Genomic DNA, 20,077 nt, shown 5'->3' with positions numbered 1-20,077 from the left:
GAAACTCAAAAAGGGATGTTGAATAGGGCATGCCAGTAATACTATCCCTAGTGTGACGTCCCCTGTACCCATGATCCCGCACGCGTGTAGGACCCTCAGATGGTATTTTTTCTGACATGAGGTAGCCTGAGTACAGAGTATCCAAGCAGATAAGATGGATAAGACCACAAGCATCAATGCGCCTTCTCTCAGAGGGGAGGAAGGGTGGGCGCATGTGAATCTAAGAAGATACAAGCATCAGAAATACGATTACGGTGAGTAATGTATCCCTTCTGATGTTTGTGAAATCTGCTTAGATCACATGCTGTGCATAGATTAGCGAGCAGTGTTAGAAGAAGGAGGTGGGATATGAGAAGGGTCATGAGTGAACAAATGTCAGAACCGCTTCTCCCACCTGTGTATCTGTCTTGGATTGAGTGTCAATGCAGTAGTGCTGAGTAAAGGTGTGAACAGAGCTCTATGTAGCTGCTTTGCAAATACTTTCTAGCGAGACATTTGCAAGGAACGCCAAAGTGGCTCCTGTGCCTCTTGTAGAGTGAGCCCTGGGAGTAAAAGGCAAAGTTTGGTCTGATAAAGAATAGCACAGTTGGATACAACTGACTATCCACCTAGAGATAGCAATCTTGGAAATGAGGTCGCCTTCTTTGCCTGGAGCGATGGAGACAAATAACTGACCAGTTTTCCTTAGCAGTCTGGTCTTGTCTAGGTAGTAGAGGACCGCTCTCCTCACATCTAGTGTGTGGAGTTTTATCTCAGCTGAGCTTTTGGGTTCCTGGAAGAAAGCCGGTAGCTCGATAGGCTGGTTCACATGAAATTTAGAAATGAATTTAGGGGAGAACCTAGGGTGGGTTCGCAAAACCTGTTTATCCTCATGAATAGAAAAGAAAGAATCCTGCACTGACAGAGCTTGAATTTCACTTACTCTTCTTATAGAAGTGATAGCCACTAAGAAGGCAGTTTTATAAGTCAGGTGTTTTAGACCAGAAGTGTGCATCGGCTGAAAGGGGGGTCCCCATGAGCTTAGCAAGTACCACATTAAGATTCCAACCTGGCGGCGGATTAGAAATTGGGGGGTGAAGTCTCTTTACTCCCTCCATGAAGGTTTTAATAACGGTATCTTCCACCAAGAGAGTTTACTCTTTGAGGTGGTGTAAGCTGACAAGGCCACCAGCTGGACCTTTAGGGAGGTAAATACCAACCCTGCGTCTAACAAATGGAGCATATAGGTTAGAATGTGAGATGGAGTACATTCGAAGGGGTTGATATTCCTTGACTGGCACCAGATAACAAAAAGATTCCATTTGTGAAAGTAACAGTGTCTGGTGTTGGGCTTTCTAGCTTCTTTCAAGATGTCCATGCATCTTTGTGGAAGGTTGAGGTGGCCAAACTCTGACTTCAGAAACCATGCTGCCAAGTTCATCGAGTTGGGCTGAGGATGCACTGTTAGCCCCTCGTGCTGGGAGAGAAGGTTGTACCGGCACAGCAGTTTGATGGGGGTCGCACACCACCAGTTTGCGCAGGTGTGGATACCATGGTTGTCTTGCCCATATAGGAGCAACTAGGATGAGCGTCATCGGTTCCCTGTGGATCTTGTTCACCACTTTCCTCATCAGAGGGGTTGGTGGAAAAGCGTGGGCAAATATCCCTGACCAATTCATCCAAAGGGCGTTCCCCTTGGAGCCTGGCTGAGGAAAGCTGAATGCAAAGTTTGGGGATTGCCTGTTTGCTTGTTGCAAATAGGTCTATAGTGGGGAAACCCCACTGAGAGAAGAGGTCTCCTACTACCTCTTTGTGTAGTCGCCACTCATGTTCCTCTGGGAGGGGATTTCTGCTCAGAGCTTCTGCTAGCGAGTTGAGCTCCCCCGGATCATGCTGGGATGACAGGTAAATCGTCTGTTTGAGTGCCCATTTCCAAATTTGCTGGGCAAGGACAGATTTTGAGAACGAGTGCCCCCCTGTTTAAGTAAAACATTGCAGTTGTGCTGTCTGTTAGGATCTGCACTGGCTGGTTGGATAGGAGGGGTTTGTATGCCCGAAGCGCTTTGAAGACTACCAAAGGTTCTAGCAGATTGATGTGGTTCTGAGCCACTGTGTGAGACCAGAGACCCTGAGCTGTGTGGTAAAGGTAGTGAGCTCCCCACCCTGCCAGGGAGGCGTCTGTTGTGACAACGGCCTGTATCTTTGGATCGTAGAAGGGTTTTCCCTTCGTAAGATTCTCTCTTGTCCACCATGGAAGACTCTGTACGAAACCAACACTAGATCGTCCCACTGACCACTTGCCTCAGACCACTGTTTCGCCAACCATTCCTGCATTGGTCGCATGCGCAGGCGCGCGTGGGGAACCAGGTAAATGCAAGACACCATCATGCCTAGCAAATGCATAGCTTTGCGCACCCTTATTTGGTGACCGGCCTGATATTGAGCAATTTGCAGTAACAAATTTCGAATTCTTTCCTCTGATGGAAAGGCCAACCCCTCTTGAGTATTTAGGACAGCTCTTAGGAACTGTTTTGAGGTCCTTGGCACCAGGCTTGACTTTTTCTCGTTGGTTGAGAAGCCCAATTGGAAGAGGATGTCGATGGTTCTTTGGATGTTTAGTCTGCAAATTAGGGGGGACTCCCCTGTAATGAGCCAGTCGTCAAGGTAAGGGTACACTGGGATTGGCTCCCTGCGTAGGTGCGCAGCCACTACCGCCAGAACCTTGGTGAATACCCTTGGAGCCAAGGCTATTCCAAAGGGCAGGACCTTGAATTGGTAGTGCTGGTTGGCTATCTTTAAATGCAAGAATCTTATGTGCGCTGGGAACATTGAAATATGAAAATAGGCATCTTTCATATCCAATGTTGCCATGTAATCCCCCCTTTTAGTAGAGGGATTACCTCTTGTAGTGTAGTCATACAAAAATGTTGTGGCTTGACATTCTAATGTTGTTGTTACCATTTTTACAGAAAAGAAATACAAAAAGTGCCCAATTACAGGTTCACAGGCTGAGAAGGCATTACGCTCCTGAGGAGTCCAGGTAAACGTTAAAGTTCATTTGTAACACCAATACCTCTTGGTATTTCTTCCCCCCTCCCCCCTAATTCCTCCTAGTACTTTTCCAAAGTTCTTATATTTTCTTATTGCCCTCTTGGCATATTTCACAGTTCACAAATGTCACTTTCCTCTTATTCAACGTTCTTTCCTTATCACGGTTTCCTTTGTACTCTGCTTCTAATATCTTTAGAAATTCATAACATTTCACAGAGACTTACAAATGTGCGACTTCACCTCGCTACTTTGTATCCTTGGCCCTCATTACAACTGAGGTGCTAAGTGCACCAACTTTACCACCATGGTGTAAACTACGTTTACACCATGGTGGATGGCGGATTTACCGCCCCATTACAAGGTGAGTGGGGCGGTAAATCCCCATTTCCCATTTTACCTTCCCCATTCCCATTTTTGCCCCATAGGGCATAATGGGAGTGGGGAAGGCGCTAATTACGGCACCGTAAATTACGGTGCCGTAATTAGCACCAAGGTGCCTTAGCACCATGGAACTTAACGCCTGCAAAAAGCAGGCGTTAAGGTGGGAATCAGGCGTTAAGGGTTAACGGTGGCGTTAACCCTTAACGCCTGAGTTGTAATGAGGGCCCTTGTCTTTTAACAATTGTTCTCTTCATTCACGTTTTATCGGCACACACACACACACAACCTTCAAATTACAGTCACTTTCCCTTTAACATCCACCAGACTTTTGTTTCCCTCGATAACTCACCGGCTATGTTAATTGGATTTCTTTAATCTCTTTCCTACAGCTCAAGGCCGATACCAACGCCTCTTCTGCTCCTTCCCAACTCCGCCGTTCACCAGGAAAGGTTGCAGGCCACTTCCTGGCAATTTGAAGGTTTCTGTCCTCTGCTCACTTTGTTTGCTCTTCGAATGCTCACGACCTCCCGAAAGCATGGAAATCTTGCCTGGCTTTCTCTGGATCCTCTCAACTGTCGTTCAGCCCGTTGGCCTTCCACTGCCTGGTTCGCATCAGCCTTGGTAGCGCTGGTCCTTCTCGTACCCAGCCTTGCTCAAAGTGTGCCTGTGTGCGCCACCTTTTATCTTCACAAAGAGTGTTAATAAGTGGGAGGTGTACATGGTTAGAGCTACTTGCCGGTCTCTGCCTGGCATCATTTCAGGGACAGGGCCAATGCAAGTCAGGGGAGGTAATCCTTCTGACCTCAATCCTCATCTACCTTTGTGCAGTACTTTTGTTAAGGTAAAGTGGGGATGTTATATGGGAGTTGTAGTTTCCCATAAAATAAGCAGGGATAGGGGTTGTGTTGTGGAAAAAGGGGGATACCATGTCTCACCATAGGGTGCTTCTCCCCCACTCCTCGAGGAACCCGTAGAGCAATGGACTTTCCCTGGCCACCTTAGGGGATCATCCGTGGAAAAGGTTGTGAAAGACCTTCTGGTTATTCACATAAGCAAGGCACAGCACTTTAGGTGGGATTAGGGGCACTGGGTGAAAGCCACCCAGTCACTTTCTTTGGATTGTCTACTTACAACCAGATCGAACAATGGAGCCTTTACTAACGTGGACACGCATCAGTGGGCAGCAGACCGACACCCCTCACTTGAGGGGGATGGAACCTGAAGTTGCCAGCCACACAATGAGATGGACATGTGATGATTGAAGGGTACTAAAAATTGATGACGGACGAGGACAAACTATTGTCTCATAAGCGAGAGGGAAAAACCAACTGGAAGTTGCGTCGGGTCACATGAGGTATAGAGAACTCAGAGGGGAGGTGAGGTAGCAGGATGGGACCATATTCTGTCAGTGTCTTGGAATAAAAGATTTTGCTTGTTCATCCTTTGAAGGCCAATTGGTGATATTTCTGTGTCCATTGACACAACTCTCTGCACCTCCATTCTACCCATTGTACTGTGGTCTATTGTTGTGCAATTCCACACAAGCAGGCACACCCATTGATTTACTCACTGTTTAAATAATTTGAAAAACTCATCTCTTTTCAATACCTAATAATTCACAACTATTACATGCCTCTTATTTAGCCAGCATGGTGACCTCGCCTATCACCGGTTACCAACCCACACACACAAAAGTGTGTGTGTAAAAATGTATCCCATCATTTACTACGACTCAAATCTGACTGCAATGTACAATTTGGGGGTTTTACTTGAAACTGTAATACATTTAATGTGAATATGCTGTGTGTCCCCAGTTCAAAATATGCAATAAAGAGTACCAATGAATGAAAGGTGTTAAACTTGGACAGTTCAACACAATCATACCAGAAAGACATTGGGCAGTATGAGATAAAGCGCAGGTAACTTGAACTGAGGGGTAAATAAAGGGTGGGTAGCTGACTGATTCTGGATGCCAAAGAGGCCAAATGATTTAGTGCAATGGCAGCAACAGGACAATTTCTTATAAAAAACATTGTATAATTTCTTTGCTGTAACCAGCATTACAATTAATAAAATAATGACTTTAACGAAAATGATATGCAAGCAATTCAATTTGCCTTTTAAGATGAAGTACATTTGCTCAATGTCTCAGAAGTTAAAATGACACCCTCAGACTAAAGAAGTATAGACATAGAAGAAGGCCGATCACCACAAGATGATTCCGTTTATAGCCCTAAAAAGAAACAGTCCCATAAACTACACCAAACCACCTCAGGTGTTTCAGAGGAATTCCAATCCATAAGTACAAAGGCCTTATCAACCTTATATTTGCCACCAAAATGATAATTTAGCATATTAGGTACTGAAACATTTCAATATGAGTTTGATGAAGTGGGCATTAAAAAGCTATAATTCAGCTCAATGATATTATACCTTTTAAACCCTGTCCAATTCCCAGGGCTAGCCCATCTCTGGTCCACTGGACAATGCCAGAATAGTTCAGTACCACGCAGGACAAGACCACTTTTTGTCCTGCCACCACAGTCTGATCTTCTGGTTCCTGTGTGAACCTTGAGCAAACAGCTGTGGAGAGAAAAGAAAATGCAACTGTTACATTGTAGAGAAGAAAGTGATAAAGCACTCACATTGATAGTTGAATTATGGACAAGACTTTGCAGTAAATGTCGTCTACTTTGGCATATGTACTGTTCTGAGCTAGTCTATATAGTTCATACTGGTACATTTTCCACATCCAACTGACGTCACCCTGATCTGCACGATCCTTTGTTATTTAATCACTGTTATACAAGTAAGTTTGAACCTTTCATAAACTGGTGAAATGAGCACTGTTCAACATGGTATTAAATAAAACATTAATATAAGTACACGTTATTCACCGATTATATTTTTTGTACTGCTAGTCTACAGTCCCCTTTGCTCGATAATTATGAGATATCCATGGGATTAACTGGTACTGGCTAAGCTCTTTCTTTTAGGAGGGGGTGGGTGGGGCGGCAGCAGACTGTGTGAAAGGGAACTATGCCAGTGACGATGAATGGAGCAGAGCAAAATGGAGGAGGCACCCGATAACCCGGGCAGTGTCCTCCTCCTGTCCTCCCCCTTCTGGGAAAAAGGGGTGGCGCCGGCCAAAAGCGTGGCGGAATAAGGGGAAAGCCAGCGAAAAAAGGAAAGCGCTGCAAAGCACGAGGAAAGCCCGCGAAGGGCGAACAAAAGAAAGGGGAAAGGCTACACCCTTTATAACGGGCAGGCTCCTTACGGCAGCCAGCATCCAGCCGGCCGCAGCAGAAGGACGCCCGCCCGCCTACATGGAGAGGAGGATTTCGTTTTCATTTTGTTGCCGCTCCTCGTTCATGTGACTTGCTTGGGATGATCTCGTCCGTTCGTGGAGAAGCTGCATGACTGCCGGTTCCAGTGAAGGAGGGGGTCCCATTGCAGCAACGACGACACGGAACCTGAATATGGTAGTATGGGAAAGGCGAGCGGGGCACAGGCGGGAACAGAGATGATGCAATGCGGTTTATGAGTTTTATAGCTTACCCTGCTAGCGGCGGGAGGCGGCTGCAGCTTGGTGTGGGGGATTATTGGCGGGTCTTGCTGAATGTTTACACGGGCTGAGAGGGAGAAGGGGCCTCGTGTTAGAGCTGCGCTTAAATTGCCAGGGGCTGGCAAATGGTTGGATACTGGGTTCCTGGGTTCACGTTAGCATTGGTAATTATAGCCACGCTATGAGCGCCAGGGTTGTGTACATTGTTGAATACGGGGTCATTCGGTTCCTGTTATTTGGTTACATCAGGCCAGTGGCTTTCGGGGGAACTAGCATGTTACCGTTGTTTAGTAGAGCCGCGCTAAGAGTGCCAGGAGCTTGCGAATGGTTGGATGCAGAGGTTTGCACGTTAACAGCTAGGCCGCCGAGGGAATGTTAAGAAAAATGTCCGAGTGGAGCAGCTAGCAGTGGCTAAAAGTGGGTTATAATCATGGCGCGGGACAAAAGAGGTCACAAAGCGAAGGCGACATACAGCCGGAGGCTGGGCTGGGCTCAGCACGGCAAAGCGCTTGGTTACAAAACGGGACTGTACACGGCCGTGTGAGGTGATGGAGCACTGTTATTTAAATGAAGACGTAATTTATTGCAAGCGTGGTAAGGCGCCGCGCAGCACCTAGTTGTCTGGGTGCAAGGTAGATAATACGCAGCTTAGGTTGCAATTACATGCCTCTAAGGGCAAGTGTAATAATCTCATACAGGGCAGTCGGACGTCGAGCTTGCTGGTTTGATGCAGCTTATGTTGAGACGTGATATTATGTGACAATTTCAATGTTTTCTGGTCGGCTGCTAGAATGATAAGAGCTAGGTTGCAAACTCATCGTTTAATTTCTACTGCGATCTGCGGGGAGGCTAAAGCCAGACGGCATGCTATTGCCTAGGGGGGTACTATTTGAGAAAGAGCACAATGTGAGGCGCTATACAGCATGGCCCGTTTTCTCAAAAATGGTTGTTAGTACCACAGGTACACGAGGGGAGGGCGCATGGGCGCCGTTCAGCATAGGTGGCTAAAGACAAGTAAGGGCAATACGCTTATTGCGCCCCAGCAGTCAACGGGGCTGGGTAAAAAATATGGGTGAGCAATGTTAAACTGTTCGGTGGTTACCTCGTGGTTTACATCGAGACATGAGATGAGAGAGGTATTGGTAGTAGGGGCAGGAGTGGTGGTTGCGGTGGTATGGCCCGGCCGGGATTGGGCCTAACATGCAGGTTCGCCAGGATGGTCCTTTAGGCACACAGCGGCGCACAGCTCCAACCATAAGAGGCCACAGAAAGAATGGGCAGCATCAGCCGCGAGTAAGGTGGTTTTAATATCATACACGTTGCTGAAAAGTTAGCTGCAGACAAATCCCGGGGGGGGGGTGGTTTTGGGCAATTGGTGTACATAAAGCAGTGTCCGGGGCCTTTTACGAAGGATGGCGAGGTATTGCACTGGGTTGCGAGGCAGCGGACGAAAGCCAAATGGCCACCATGAGCATGCAGGGTACGGTTGGTTTAGCATCAAACCTTTTTCAGTCAACTTAGAAACGGGAATTGACAATGTTAAGGATAAGGGTTAAAGTTTTGGGCGGAGATAAGGATCACCGCGAGGCAAAGGACACCTTTACACCTGTTTGAAAGCGTCTTTGCAGAGTGGTGCAGAGGTAGGGTCGCGAATCAAGGGGTACCCGCGGGTGCACGGGCCAATGTGTTGCTTTACTTGGTTTTTCTGGTGATTGCAAGGAAGGGAGTTATGCACACAACAACAATGTTATACAATATTTGAAGATGCAGGAGTCAGCGTGAACGCCTCAAAATGGGGGTGTAGGAGTGATGTTAGGCTGAGAGTGGCATCTGGGGTGCGGCGTGCGTGCAGGTTGTGGCTAAGGTGTGGGGTATGGCGTACGATCGACATTTATGCCGAAGGCCTATTCTCTCCCATGCTATAGATGTTTTACAGAAGGAAACACAGGGACCGGGTACTGGCGGGGATATGTTTTCTGGGCTAATATGTTACGAGGTATGTACGAAATGCTCTTAGAGGGCAATGGGGCTATGGTATACGGTACGGCGCACGTATCAGTTAGCACTCTTTCAGGCAGCTCTCCGATGTTTGGCAACCGTTGGCGGTTGGATTATGGCACACAGTGCATGGGCGTAATTTTAGGGGGGGCGGGGGCGTTTGTCACCCCCAACTTTCATGACACACCATTTTGTCCCCATTCATTTGGCTGGGGCACCTTTCCTTCGGATGTCATGTCCCCCCCAACATTTTCAGCAAAGTTACTCCACTGACAAAGTGCATGGTAAAGGAGGAACAAGGGGCTCCGATCGGCAGGCACAGAGCATTTAACACCCTGGTAGATCTATCTACTGACACGTTTGTAACGGCAACATTCATACAAATGCAGCAGCTGCGTTTGTCGGAGGTGAGGGCGTCCTTGTAAGACGGTGAGAACACAGGGGCAACGTGAAGGTCTTGGAAGCAAGACCACGCAAAGCAACAGGGGCGCGAATCCGCCTTAAAAAACACAAACGTGTGTTAAAGCAAAAACAAACAAGGTACAATTGGGTTGCTCACGGGAGTATGGTTACAAGGGGCAGTGTGCTCCTGTTATTGGCGAGGCCAGCGTGCATGTAAGTGGTGTGCAAAGGCGGCGGCCAGTGGCTTTTGGGGCAAGGACAATGCAAGGTAGAGATAGCGCACTCGGTCATCTAAGGAGTGGAGACATGGCGCCAAAGCAACGAGTTGCTCTGGGTACAATTAAGTGTGTTCAGGGCTGGCTGTGGGGATTCTGGGGTAGTGCCAATGCAACAAAAATAGGCGCACTATGGAGCACCACAGGATAGAAAGGGATGCCAGACGCTACAATTGAGGTAGCAGTTTCAGTGGTGGGGTCAGGGGAATAGTGCAAAGAAAGCAGCCCCCACAGTAAGGGACGTGTTAAGCCCACTTCGAGGGCCGGCACGCTACGCAGGGCAGTTAAACGAGGTTGGGGGCAGCAGCATACAGACACTGTGGTATGGTGGCATACATGCAATAAGGAAGTGATATAGAGGGAGGCCCGAGGTAAGCAGCCCGGGGGAGGTGTTCTAGGATGGAAGGGTTTGTACGGCAAGGTACAAGCAATGACAGCGTTAGGTTTGGATATTGAGGGTCGTTAGTGGATTGTGGCTCGGGTGCAGGACCAAGGGTACATTCATGTCTCATGTCGGATACGTAGGGGGGTGAATTAAATTACCCATTTGATACACGGGGGAGATTATATCGGAATACTTTGTCAAAAGTTGCAAAAGGACCACAGAGGGTACCGGACGTGGGGGGTTTATCGTTTGAAGGTGAGACTGCTTTTAGATTCCCCGGGGAAATGGGGTTCACGGCTAGGTGGGGACAAGCTTGGCCAGTCATCTCACACGCTGGGGGTGTTAACGAGGTACGAAACAGAGGTTGAGGATATTAATATTGTATAAAAGCCTCAGGGAATATGGTGTAGGTGGGGTGTACATCGGGTATAGTAAGCATAATCTCAGTATAAGTACAGATTTGTACGACAAGGGTAGCACGCAAAAAAAAAAAAAAAAATTATATATATATATATATATATGGGATACATTACTCACCGTAATCGTATTTCTGATGCTTGTATCTGCTTAGATTCACATGCTGTGCATAGGCCGACATCTAGTGGAAGCTGCGGAGTATTACAGTTTGTTTTTCGGAACTCGAAAATGGGCGTCGACACAGGCGTGCCAGTAATACTATCCCTAGTGTGACGTCCACTGTACCCAAGATCCCTCACGCGTCTAGGATCCTCAGATTGTATTTTTTCTGACATGAGGAAGCATGAGGAGTAGCGTGAGTACAGATAATCCAAGCAGATAGACAGAAGGTAAGACTACAAGCAATCATGCGCCTTCTCTCAGAGGGGAGGAAGGGTGGGTCGCATGTGAATCTAAGCAGATACAAGCATCAGAAATACGATTACGGTGAGTAATGTATCCCTTCTGAGGCTTGTGGAATCTGCTTAGATCACATGCTGTGCATAGATTAGCGAGCAGTACCAGAAGAAGGAGGTGGGATGTGAGAAGGGTCATGAGCAAACAGGTGTCTTAGAACCGCTTGTCCCACTTGTGTATCTGTCTTGGAATGAGTGTCAATGCAGTAATGCTGAGTAAAAGTGTGAATAGAGCTCCAAGTAGCTGCTTTGCAAATGGTGTCGAGGGGAACATTTGCAATGAAAGCCAGAGTGGCCCCAATGCCTCTAGTAGAATGGGCCCTTGGCGTAAAAGGCAGAGTTTTTTCAGAAAGAGAGTAACACAGCTGTATACAGTTGATAATCCACTTCGAGATCGCGCCTTTAGAGACGCGATCCCCTTCTCTGCCTGTAGCTACGGAGACAAACAGTTGATCTGTTTTCCTTAGCGGTCTGGTTTTATTTACATAGTAGAGGACCGCCCTACGCACATCAAGGGTGTGTAGTTTCACCTCAGCTGAGCTTTGCGGGTTCTGGAAGAAAGCCGGAAGCTCGATGGACTGGTTTACATGGAACTTAGATATAAATTTAGGTGACAACCTAGGGTGTGTGCGTAAAACCAGTTTGTCTTTGTGGATAATAAAGAAAGGATCCTGCACTGACAGAGCCTGAATTTCACTGACCCTTCTTATAGAGGTAATGACTACTAAGAAGGCCGTTTTATAAGTCAGGTGTTTGAGACTACGTTTATGCATGGGTTGGAAAGGGGGGCCCATGAGCTTAGCTAGCACCACATTGAGGTCCCATCCTGGCGGTGGGTTCGAAATAGGAGGGTGAAGTCTCTTTACTCCTTCCATGAAGGCTTTAACTACTGGTACTTTCCACCACGATACTTTGTTATGGGATGTGGTGTAAGCCGAGAGGGCTGCCAGGTGTACTTTCAGAGAGTTAAAAACCAAACCTGCGTCCAGCAGGTGGAGCATGTATGTTACAACGTTGGAAGGAGTGCAATCAGCTGGGTTGATTTGTTTATTCTGGCACCAAATAACGAATCTCTTCCACTTGTCGAAGTAACAGTGCCTTGTGTTTGGTTTCCTGGATTCTTTTAGGATGTCCATACACCTCTGTGGTAAATTGAGATGGCCAAGCTCTATGACCTCAGGAGCCATGCTGCCAGGTTCATTGAGTTGGGTTCCTGGTGCACTGTTTGACCTTGTTGCTGGGACAGTAGGTTGTACCAGGTTGGGAGTTTGATGGGCTCGCACACCGCCATCCTGCGTAGGTGTGGAAACCATGGTTGTCTCGCCCACATGGGAGCAACTAGGATGAGCGTCATCGATTCCTTGTTCATCTTGTACACCACCTTCCTGATGAGAGGAGTTGGTGGAAAAGCGTACGCAAACATCCCTGACCAGTTCATCCACAGGGCGTTCCCTTGGGAGTCTGGCTGGGGGAACCTGGATGCAAATCCTGGGCATTGTTTGTTTTCGCTTGTGGCGAATAGGTCTATAGTGGGGAAACCCCACCGAGAGAAGATATCTTCTACGATATCTCTGTGAAGGACCCATTCGTGTTCTTCTGGGAGGGAGTCTCTGCTTAGGGCATCCGCTAGGGAATTGAGCTCCCCTGGAACATGTTGTGATGACAGGAAGATGTTCCGTCTGAGTGCCCATATCCAGATTTTCTGGGCAAGCTTGGACAGATTTGGCGAACGAGTCCCTCCTTGTTTGTTCAGATAGAACATGGCTGTTGTGCTGTCCGTCTGGATCTGCACCGACAAGTTTAGCAGATGGGGCTCGAACGCCCGAAGCGCTCGGAATACTGCCAGAAGCTCTAGCAGATTGATGTGGTTCTTGGCTACTGAGTGAGACCAGAGACCCTGAGCTGTGTGGTGGAGATGGTGAGCTCCCCACCCAGTCAGGCATGCATCTGTAGTCACCACTGCCTGTACCTCTGGATCGTAAAAGGGTTTTCCCCTTGCGAGATTCTCTCTTGTCCACCAGTGTAAGCTCTGTACGAGTGTTGGCGAAACGACCACTAGATCGTCCCACTGACCACTTGCCTGAGACCACTGTTTCGCCAACCATTCCTGCATGGGACGCATGCGCAGACGCGCGTGGGGGACCAGGTAAATGCATGACGCCATCATGCCCAGTAACCGCATTGCTTTGCATACCGTTATTTGTTGACCTGACTGATAAAGCGGAATTTGCAGCAGTATATTCCGAATTCTTTCTTCCGAAGGGAAGGTCAACCCTTTCTGAGTATCTATGATTGCTCCTAGGAACTGTTTGGAGGTGCTTGGCACCAGACTTGACTTCTTCTCGTTGATAGAGAAGCCTAATTCGTGGAGGAGGTCGATAGTCCTCTGAATGTTTGACCTGCAAATTCCTGGGGTTTCCCCCGTTATGAGCCAGTCGTCCAGATAAGGGTACACTGGGATTGCCTCCCTGCGTAGGTGTGCAGCTGCCACCGCCAGTACCTTGGTGAATACCCTTGGTGCTGAAGCTATCCCGAAGGGCAGTACCTTGAATTGGTAGTGGCGACTGTCCACCTTGAAGCGCAAGTATTTTCTGTGCGCTGGGAGCATGGAAATATGAAAATAAGCATCTTTCATATCCAAGGTTGCCATGTAATCCCCCTTTTTTAGGAGGGGGATTACCTCTTGTAACGTGGTCATACGGAATTTTTGGGGCTTGACATACTTGTTGGCAGGCCGTAAGTCCAATACTGGGCGCATTGTCAAATCTTTCTTTGCACAAGGAAGTAGGTTGAATAGATACCCTTGTTTACCTGGTGTCCTGGGACGAGTTCTATCGCGTCCTTTTCTAGCAGAATGGCGATCTCCTCGAGAAGGATCTTCTGATGTTCTAAGGAGTGTATTCTTTGTCGTGGAGGGTGGTTCCGGGGACGCTGTAGTAATTCTATACAATATCCTGTGGACACTGTTGACAGCACCCATCTGTCTGAGGTGATCCCTTCCCAAGCCTGGGTGAAGTTGGAAATGCGTCCCCCTACTGGGGTTGCGTGAGAAGGGACCCTGAACTGAGCGTCACTGCTTTGGTGGAGGCGTGCCACCTCCCTTGTTGGGACTGCCTCTGCCTCTTCCACGACCTCTCTTGTTACCCCTGCCGTAACTTTGGGTAGACTGCTGGTTGTTGTTCCATTGTGTACCCTGTCCTTGGGCATAGTTGCCTCTTTGTGAATTTTGGCCGCGTGGGCGACGAAAATTACTGTTCCCCCTCTGGTTAGGGGGTTTATTGGTAAGCTGGCCAAGGGATTTGAGAGTCTCGTATTCGTCCTTGGCATTCTTAAGTGCGTCTTCGACCGCTTTCCCAAACAATAGATCGGGTTCCACCGGCTTGTCTATTAATGAAGCCTGGGTTTCTGTTTTGAACCCCGACTGCCGTAACTACGCATGTCTCTTGATAACAGTACCTTCTGCTATCAATCTTCCTGCGTTGTCCGCGGCGTCGAAAGTTGCTTTTAATATGCAACCAGACACGGCTCTTCCTTCTGCCGAGATCCGAGCCAACTGGCCCTTTAACGGTTCAGGAGCAGAGGCTATGAGCGCCGCAACCTCTTCCCATTGATGGCAGTTGTAACTTGCCAACAGGGTGGTGGAGTTTGCAATCCTTGCCTGGTAGGCGGACGTTGAGGCTACCTTCCTGCCAAACCCGTACAGTTTTTTGCTCTCCTTGTCGGGAGGAGCTTCTGACGACGATAAGGGTGTCCCAGCCCTCTTCCGAGTGTTGGTAACCACTAGGGAGTCTGGTTTAAGATGTCCTCTTATATAAAGAGGGTCAGACTGGGCTGCCCGAAAAAGTTTTTCGACTCTGGGGTTGACGGCTCTGGTGAGGTTAGGATTCACCAGGGATGGATCTATTCTACGTTGGATGGATTTAAGGATCGGGATGGTCTGAGCGACCGGCCTCCTCTCTCCCACCAACTCTTCTGCGAAGTCCCTTTCCTCCTGTACACCGTGGGTGTCGATGTGAAAATGTTCTGCTGCGCGAGCGAGAACTTCATTAAGGAGGGGCTGGTTATCAACTGGCGAGTCGGTAACTGGGGCTTCGCTCTCTACCGGGGAATCTACTCTGTAAATTTCCTGCTCATCTTCTACCTCCTCCAGGTCCTCATCATCCGCATAGTATTCAGTCCCGGCCTGTTCCTCCATAATTTCAAACTCCTGGAGTGGAGTAGAGTATGGAGTAGAGTAAGGCTGCACCTCGAAGGGTTTAGGTCTTTCGAACCGGGCCTTTTTACTTAGGGGGATAGGATCAGAGGAGCCTGAGGGTGTGGCCCCTTGAGGGTCATACGAAAGGAAATGTTCTGGGTTTTTGTCATAAAAATCAGCTAAGGAAGACATCCTTGACATGACCCTGTCTATGTCTTCACTGGACCATTCTTTGGAACAGGGTATGACTTTAGTAGGCAACTTATTAAGGGTACCCTTGGTGGATGTTGATGTCCCAGTAGATTTGTGTTTGTCTGTCTGCTTAGGGTGGAAGGATGGTCTTATAGGAGTGGAAGGCTGTGCTTTCCGCTGTTTCCCCCCCTCCCCATGCGTGGAAAAATGTTTTCCCTGCCCCTTGGAGGCCCCAGAGACTTTCGACGGCTGGCGTCGATGGTCTGGGGAGGTATCTGTGTGTTTCGAGCGTGGGGCCTGGCTGGTGTTAACTGCGGCCTCGGTCTCCTGGAGCGCGGCCTGGGGTTGGAAGTCGTCTTCGTCTTCCGACGATCGAACTTCTGTTAATCTAGGGAGCGAGGCACTCTTGGCAAGAGTGGATGATTGCCTTGCATCATGAGGCGATCTCGATCGAGAGCGCCCAGAGGACACCGAGTCGGACCGTTCTATCTGTGCCTCTTTCCGAGAAGTCGACGTCGTCGAGGTTCGGTTGGACTTAGTGTGCTTAGTGTGTGTAGGGTGTGTAGCGCTTGCGTCGCCGGGGGTCTTCCCCATAGCCGCCCTGCTGGACAACCTTCCGAGGTCGGGGACCAGCGCTCAGCAGTCTTTCGACGCCGTAATGCCCTCGCCGTCCGAAAGTACGGCATCGCTGCCATCGCTGAAGGCGCCCTCCGCTGCCATGGCCGCCTGCCTGGCGTGGTGGGCAAAACGCTTTGTCGAACGGTCCTTAAGTGTCTTAGGCTTAAACCTACTACACGCTCTGCAGTTCGCTTCGGGGTGGTCCCTCGGCAAGCAGAGATTGCACGTGGCGTGCCTGTCGACCCAAGGGTATTTGCGATTGCACTTGGGGCAGAATTGGAAAGGGGTACCCTCCATACGCACCTTGAGGCAGCGGGCTGGTAAGTGTAGTAAATATATAAGGTGTACCTATAGGGTGTACCTATATACCAAGAGTGAAGAGTATGTGCCACCCCCCACTCTCCCTACTTGCAGGGCCGAGGCCAGCGGCCTACTAGGCCCGGGCCGAGGCCAGCGGCCTTCCGAGGCCCAGATCCGTCGTGCAGCAGCCGACGGTCGATGTCTTCTCCAGCCGTCGTCGAGTGTCGAGGGTCGACGTTGGGGTGGGGAAGGATGTTAATAAATAATTTTAAACTTAAATAATAAGCAAAAGTATGGCTAAGGCCAGGGGACTCCGCAAGATGCTTCCGACCAGTATGGCGGAAAAAAACAATCTGAGGATCCTAGACGCGTGAGGGATCTTGGGTACAGTGGACGTCACACTAGGGATAGTATTACTGGCACGCCTGTGTCGACGCCCATTTTCGAGTTTCGAAAAACAAACTGTAATACTCCGCAGCTTCCACTAGATGTCGGCCTATGCACAGCATGTGATCTAAGCAGATTCCACAAGCCTCAGAAATATATGATACATTACTCACCGTAATCGTATTTCTGATGCTTGTATCTGCTTAGATTCACATGCTGTGCATAGGCCGACATCTAGTGGAAGCTGCGGAGTATTACAGTTTGTTTTTCGGAACTCGAAAATGGGCGTCGACACAGGGCGTGCCAGTAATACTATCCCTAGTGTGACGTCCACTGTACCCAAAATCCCTCACGCATCTAAGATCCTCAGATTGTATTTTTTCTGACATGAGGTAGCATGAGGAGTAGCGCGAGTACAGATAATCCAAGCAGATATATAGAAAGGTAAGACTACAAGCAACCATGCGCCTTCTCTCAGAGGGGAGGAAGGGTGGGTCGCATGTGAATCTAAGCCGATACAAGCATCAGAAATACGATTACGGTGAGTAATGTATCCCTTCTGAGGCTTGTGGAATCTGCTTAGATCACATGCTGTGCATAGATTAGCGAGCAGTACCTGAAGAAGGAGGTGGGATGTGAGAAGGGTCATGAGCAAATAAGTGTCTTAGAACCGCTTGTCCCACTTGTGTATCTGCCCTGGAATGGGTGTCAAAGCAGTAATGCTGAGTAAAAGTGTGAATAGAGCTCCAAGTAGCTGCTTTGCAAATGGTGTCAAGGGATACATTTGCAATGAAAGCCAGAGTGGCCCCAATGCCTCTAGTAGAGTGGGCTCTTGGCGTGAAAGGGAGAGTTCTTTCAGGGAGTGAGTAACACAGCTGGGTACAGTTAATAATCCACTTCGAGATGGCACCTTTAGAGACGCGATTCCCCTCTCTGCCTGTAGCTACAGACACAAACAGTTGATCTGTTTTCCTTAGCGGTCTGGTTTTATTTACATAGTAGAGGACCACCCTACGGACATCTATGGTGTGTAGTTTCACCTCAGCCGAGCTTTGAGGGTACTGGAAGAAAGCCGGAAGCTAGATGGACTGGTTTACGTGGAATTTAGATATAAACTTAGGTGAGAACCTAGGGTGTGTGCGTAAAACCAGTTTGTCTTTATGGACAGTAAAGAAGGGATCCTGCACTGACAGAGCCTGAATTTCACTGACCCTTCTTATAGAAGTAATAGCTACTAAGAAGGCCATTTTATAAGTCAGGTGTTTGAGACTGCTTTAATGCATGGGCTCGAAAGGGGGGCCCATGAGCTTAGAGATCACCACATTAAGGTCCCACCCTGGTGGTGGGTTTGAAATAGGAGGGTGAAGTCTCTTTACTCCTTCCATGAAGGCTTTAACTACTGGTACTTTCCACCACGAGACCTTGTTATGGGAAGTGGTGTATGCCGACAGGGCTGCCAGGTGTACTTTCAGTGAGTTAAAAACCAATAGTGCATCTAGCAGGTGGAGCATGTATGTAACAATAGTGGAAGGAGTGCAATCAAATGGGTTGATTTGTCTACTCTGGCACCAGATAACAAATCTCTTCCACTTGTCAAAGTAGCAGTGCCTTGTGTTTGGTTTCCTAGATTCCTTTAGGATGTCCATACACCTCTGTGGTAAATTGAGATGTCCAAACTATGACCTCAGGAGCCATGCTGCCAGGTTCATTGAGTTGGGTTGCTGATGCACTGTTTGACCTTGGTGCTGGAACAGTAGGTTGTACCAGGCCGGATGTTTGATGGGCTCGCACACCGCCATCCTGCGTAGCTGTGGGAACCACGGTTGTCTTGCCCACATGGGAGCAACTAGGACGAGCGTCATCGACTCTCTGTTCATCTTGTCGACCACCTTCCTGATGAGAGGAGTTGGTGGAAAAGCGTACAAAAACATCCCTGACCAGTTCATCCACAGAGCGTTCCCCTGGGAGTCTGGTTGGGTGAACCTGGATGCAAATCCTGGGCATTGTCTGTTTTCGCTTGTGGCGAATAAGTCTATAGTGGGGAAACCCCATTGAGAGAAGATATCTTCTACGACCTCTCTGTGTAGAACCCATTCGTGTTTCTCTGGGAGGGAGTCTCTGCTCAGAGCATCCGCTAGGGAATTGAGCTCCCCTGGAACATGTTGTGATGACAGGAAGATGTTCCGTCTGAGTGCCCATATCCAGATTTTCTGGGCAAGCTTGGACAGATTTGGCGAACTAGTCCCTCCTTGCTTGTTCAGGTAGAACATGGCTGTCGTGCTGTCCGTCCGGATTTGCACTGACAGGTTTAGTAGGTAGGGCTTGAACGCTTGAAGCGCTCTGAATACTGCCAGAAGCTCTAGCAGGTTGATGTGGTTCTTGGCCACTGAGGGAGACCAGAGACCCTGAGCTGTGTGGTGGAGATAGTGAGCTCCCCACCCCGTCAGACATGCATCGCTAGTGACTACTGCCTGTACTTCGGGATCGTAAAAGGGTTTCCCCTGTGCAAGATTCTCTCTTGTCCACCAATGAAGGCTTTGCACTAGTGTTGGCGAAACGACCACTAGATCGTCCCACTGACCACTTGCCTGAGACCACTGTTTCGCCAACCATTCCTGCATGGGACGCATGCGCAGGCGCGCGTGGGGGACCAGGTAAATACATGACGCCATCATGCCCAGCAAACGCATTGCTTTGCGTACCGTTATTTGGTGACCGGACTGATATTGCGGAATTTGCAGTAGTATATTCCGAATTCTTTCCTCTGAAGGAAATGTCAACCCCTCTTGAGTATCTAGGATTGCTCCTAGGAACTGTTTGGAGGTGCTTGTCACCAGGCTTGACTTTTTATCGTTGATTGAGAAGCCTAATTCGTGGAGGAGGTCGATAGTCCTTTGAATGTTTGTTCTGCAAATTACTGGGGTTTCCACCGTTATGAGCCAGTCGTCCAGATAAGGGTACACCGGGATTGCCTCCCTGCGTAGGTGTGCAGCCGCCACCGCCAGTACCTTGGTGAATACCCTTGGTGCCGAAGCTATCCCGAAGGGCAGTACCTTGAACTGGTAGTGCCGACTGTCCACCTTGAAGCGCAAGTGCCTTCTGTGCGCTGGGAACATGGAAATATGAAAATAGGCATCTTTCATATGCAAGGTTGCCATGTAATCCCCCTTTTTTAGGAGGGGGATTACCTCTTGTAGCGTAGTCATTCGAAACTTTTGGGGCTTGACATACTTGTTGGCAGGCCATAAATCCAATACTGGGCGGATTGTCAAATCTTTTTTTGGCACAAGGAAGTAAGTTGAATAAATACCCTTATTTACCTGGTGTCCCGGGACGAGTTCTATCGCATCCTTTGCTAGCAGATTGGCGATCTCCTCGAGGAGAATCTTCTGATGTTCTAAAGAGTGTACTCTTTGTCGTGGAGGATGGTTCCGGGGACGCTGCAGTAGTTCTATACAGTACCCTGCGGATACTGTT

At 48.6% G+C, this 20,077-nt stretch overlaps 1 protein-coding gene across 3 annotated transcripts in view; it reads right to left on the bottom strand.

Moving 5' to 3' along the window:
- Window positions 1–20,077, bottom strand: part of KIRREL1 (kirre like nephrin family adhesion molecule 1) — a 2,247,154-nt gene that overhangs the window by 2,108,628 nt on the left and 118,449 nt on the right. For all 3 annotated transcript variants that reach the window (XM_069635419.1, XM_069635420.1, XM_069635421.1), the window contains exon 2: window positions 5,845–5,994. In XM_069635419.1, the coding sequence (XP_069491520.1) occupies window positions 5,845–5,994 (150 nt within the window). The remainder of the gene's footprint in view (window positions 1–5,844; window positions 5,995–20,077) is intronic.

Source organism: Ambystoma mexicanum, chromosome 1q (assembly GCF_040938575.1).
Source record: "Ambystoma mexicanum isolate Mex_15411 chromosome 1q, UKY_AmexF1_1, whole genome shotgun sequence".
In the NCBI taxonomy this organism is placed as follows: domain Eukaryota; kingdom Metazoa; phylum Chordata; class Amphibia; order Caudata; family Ambystomatidae; genus Ambystoma; species Ambystoma mexicanum.
The sequence above is the reverse complement of the archived record's forward strand: the minus strand, read 5'-3'. Positions and strand labels throughout refer to the sequence as shown.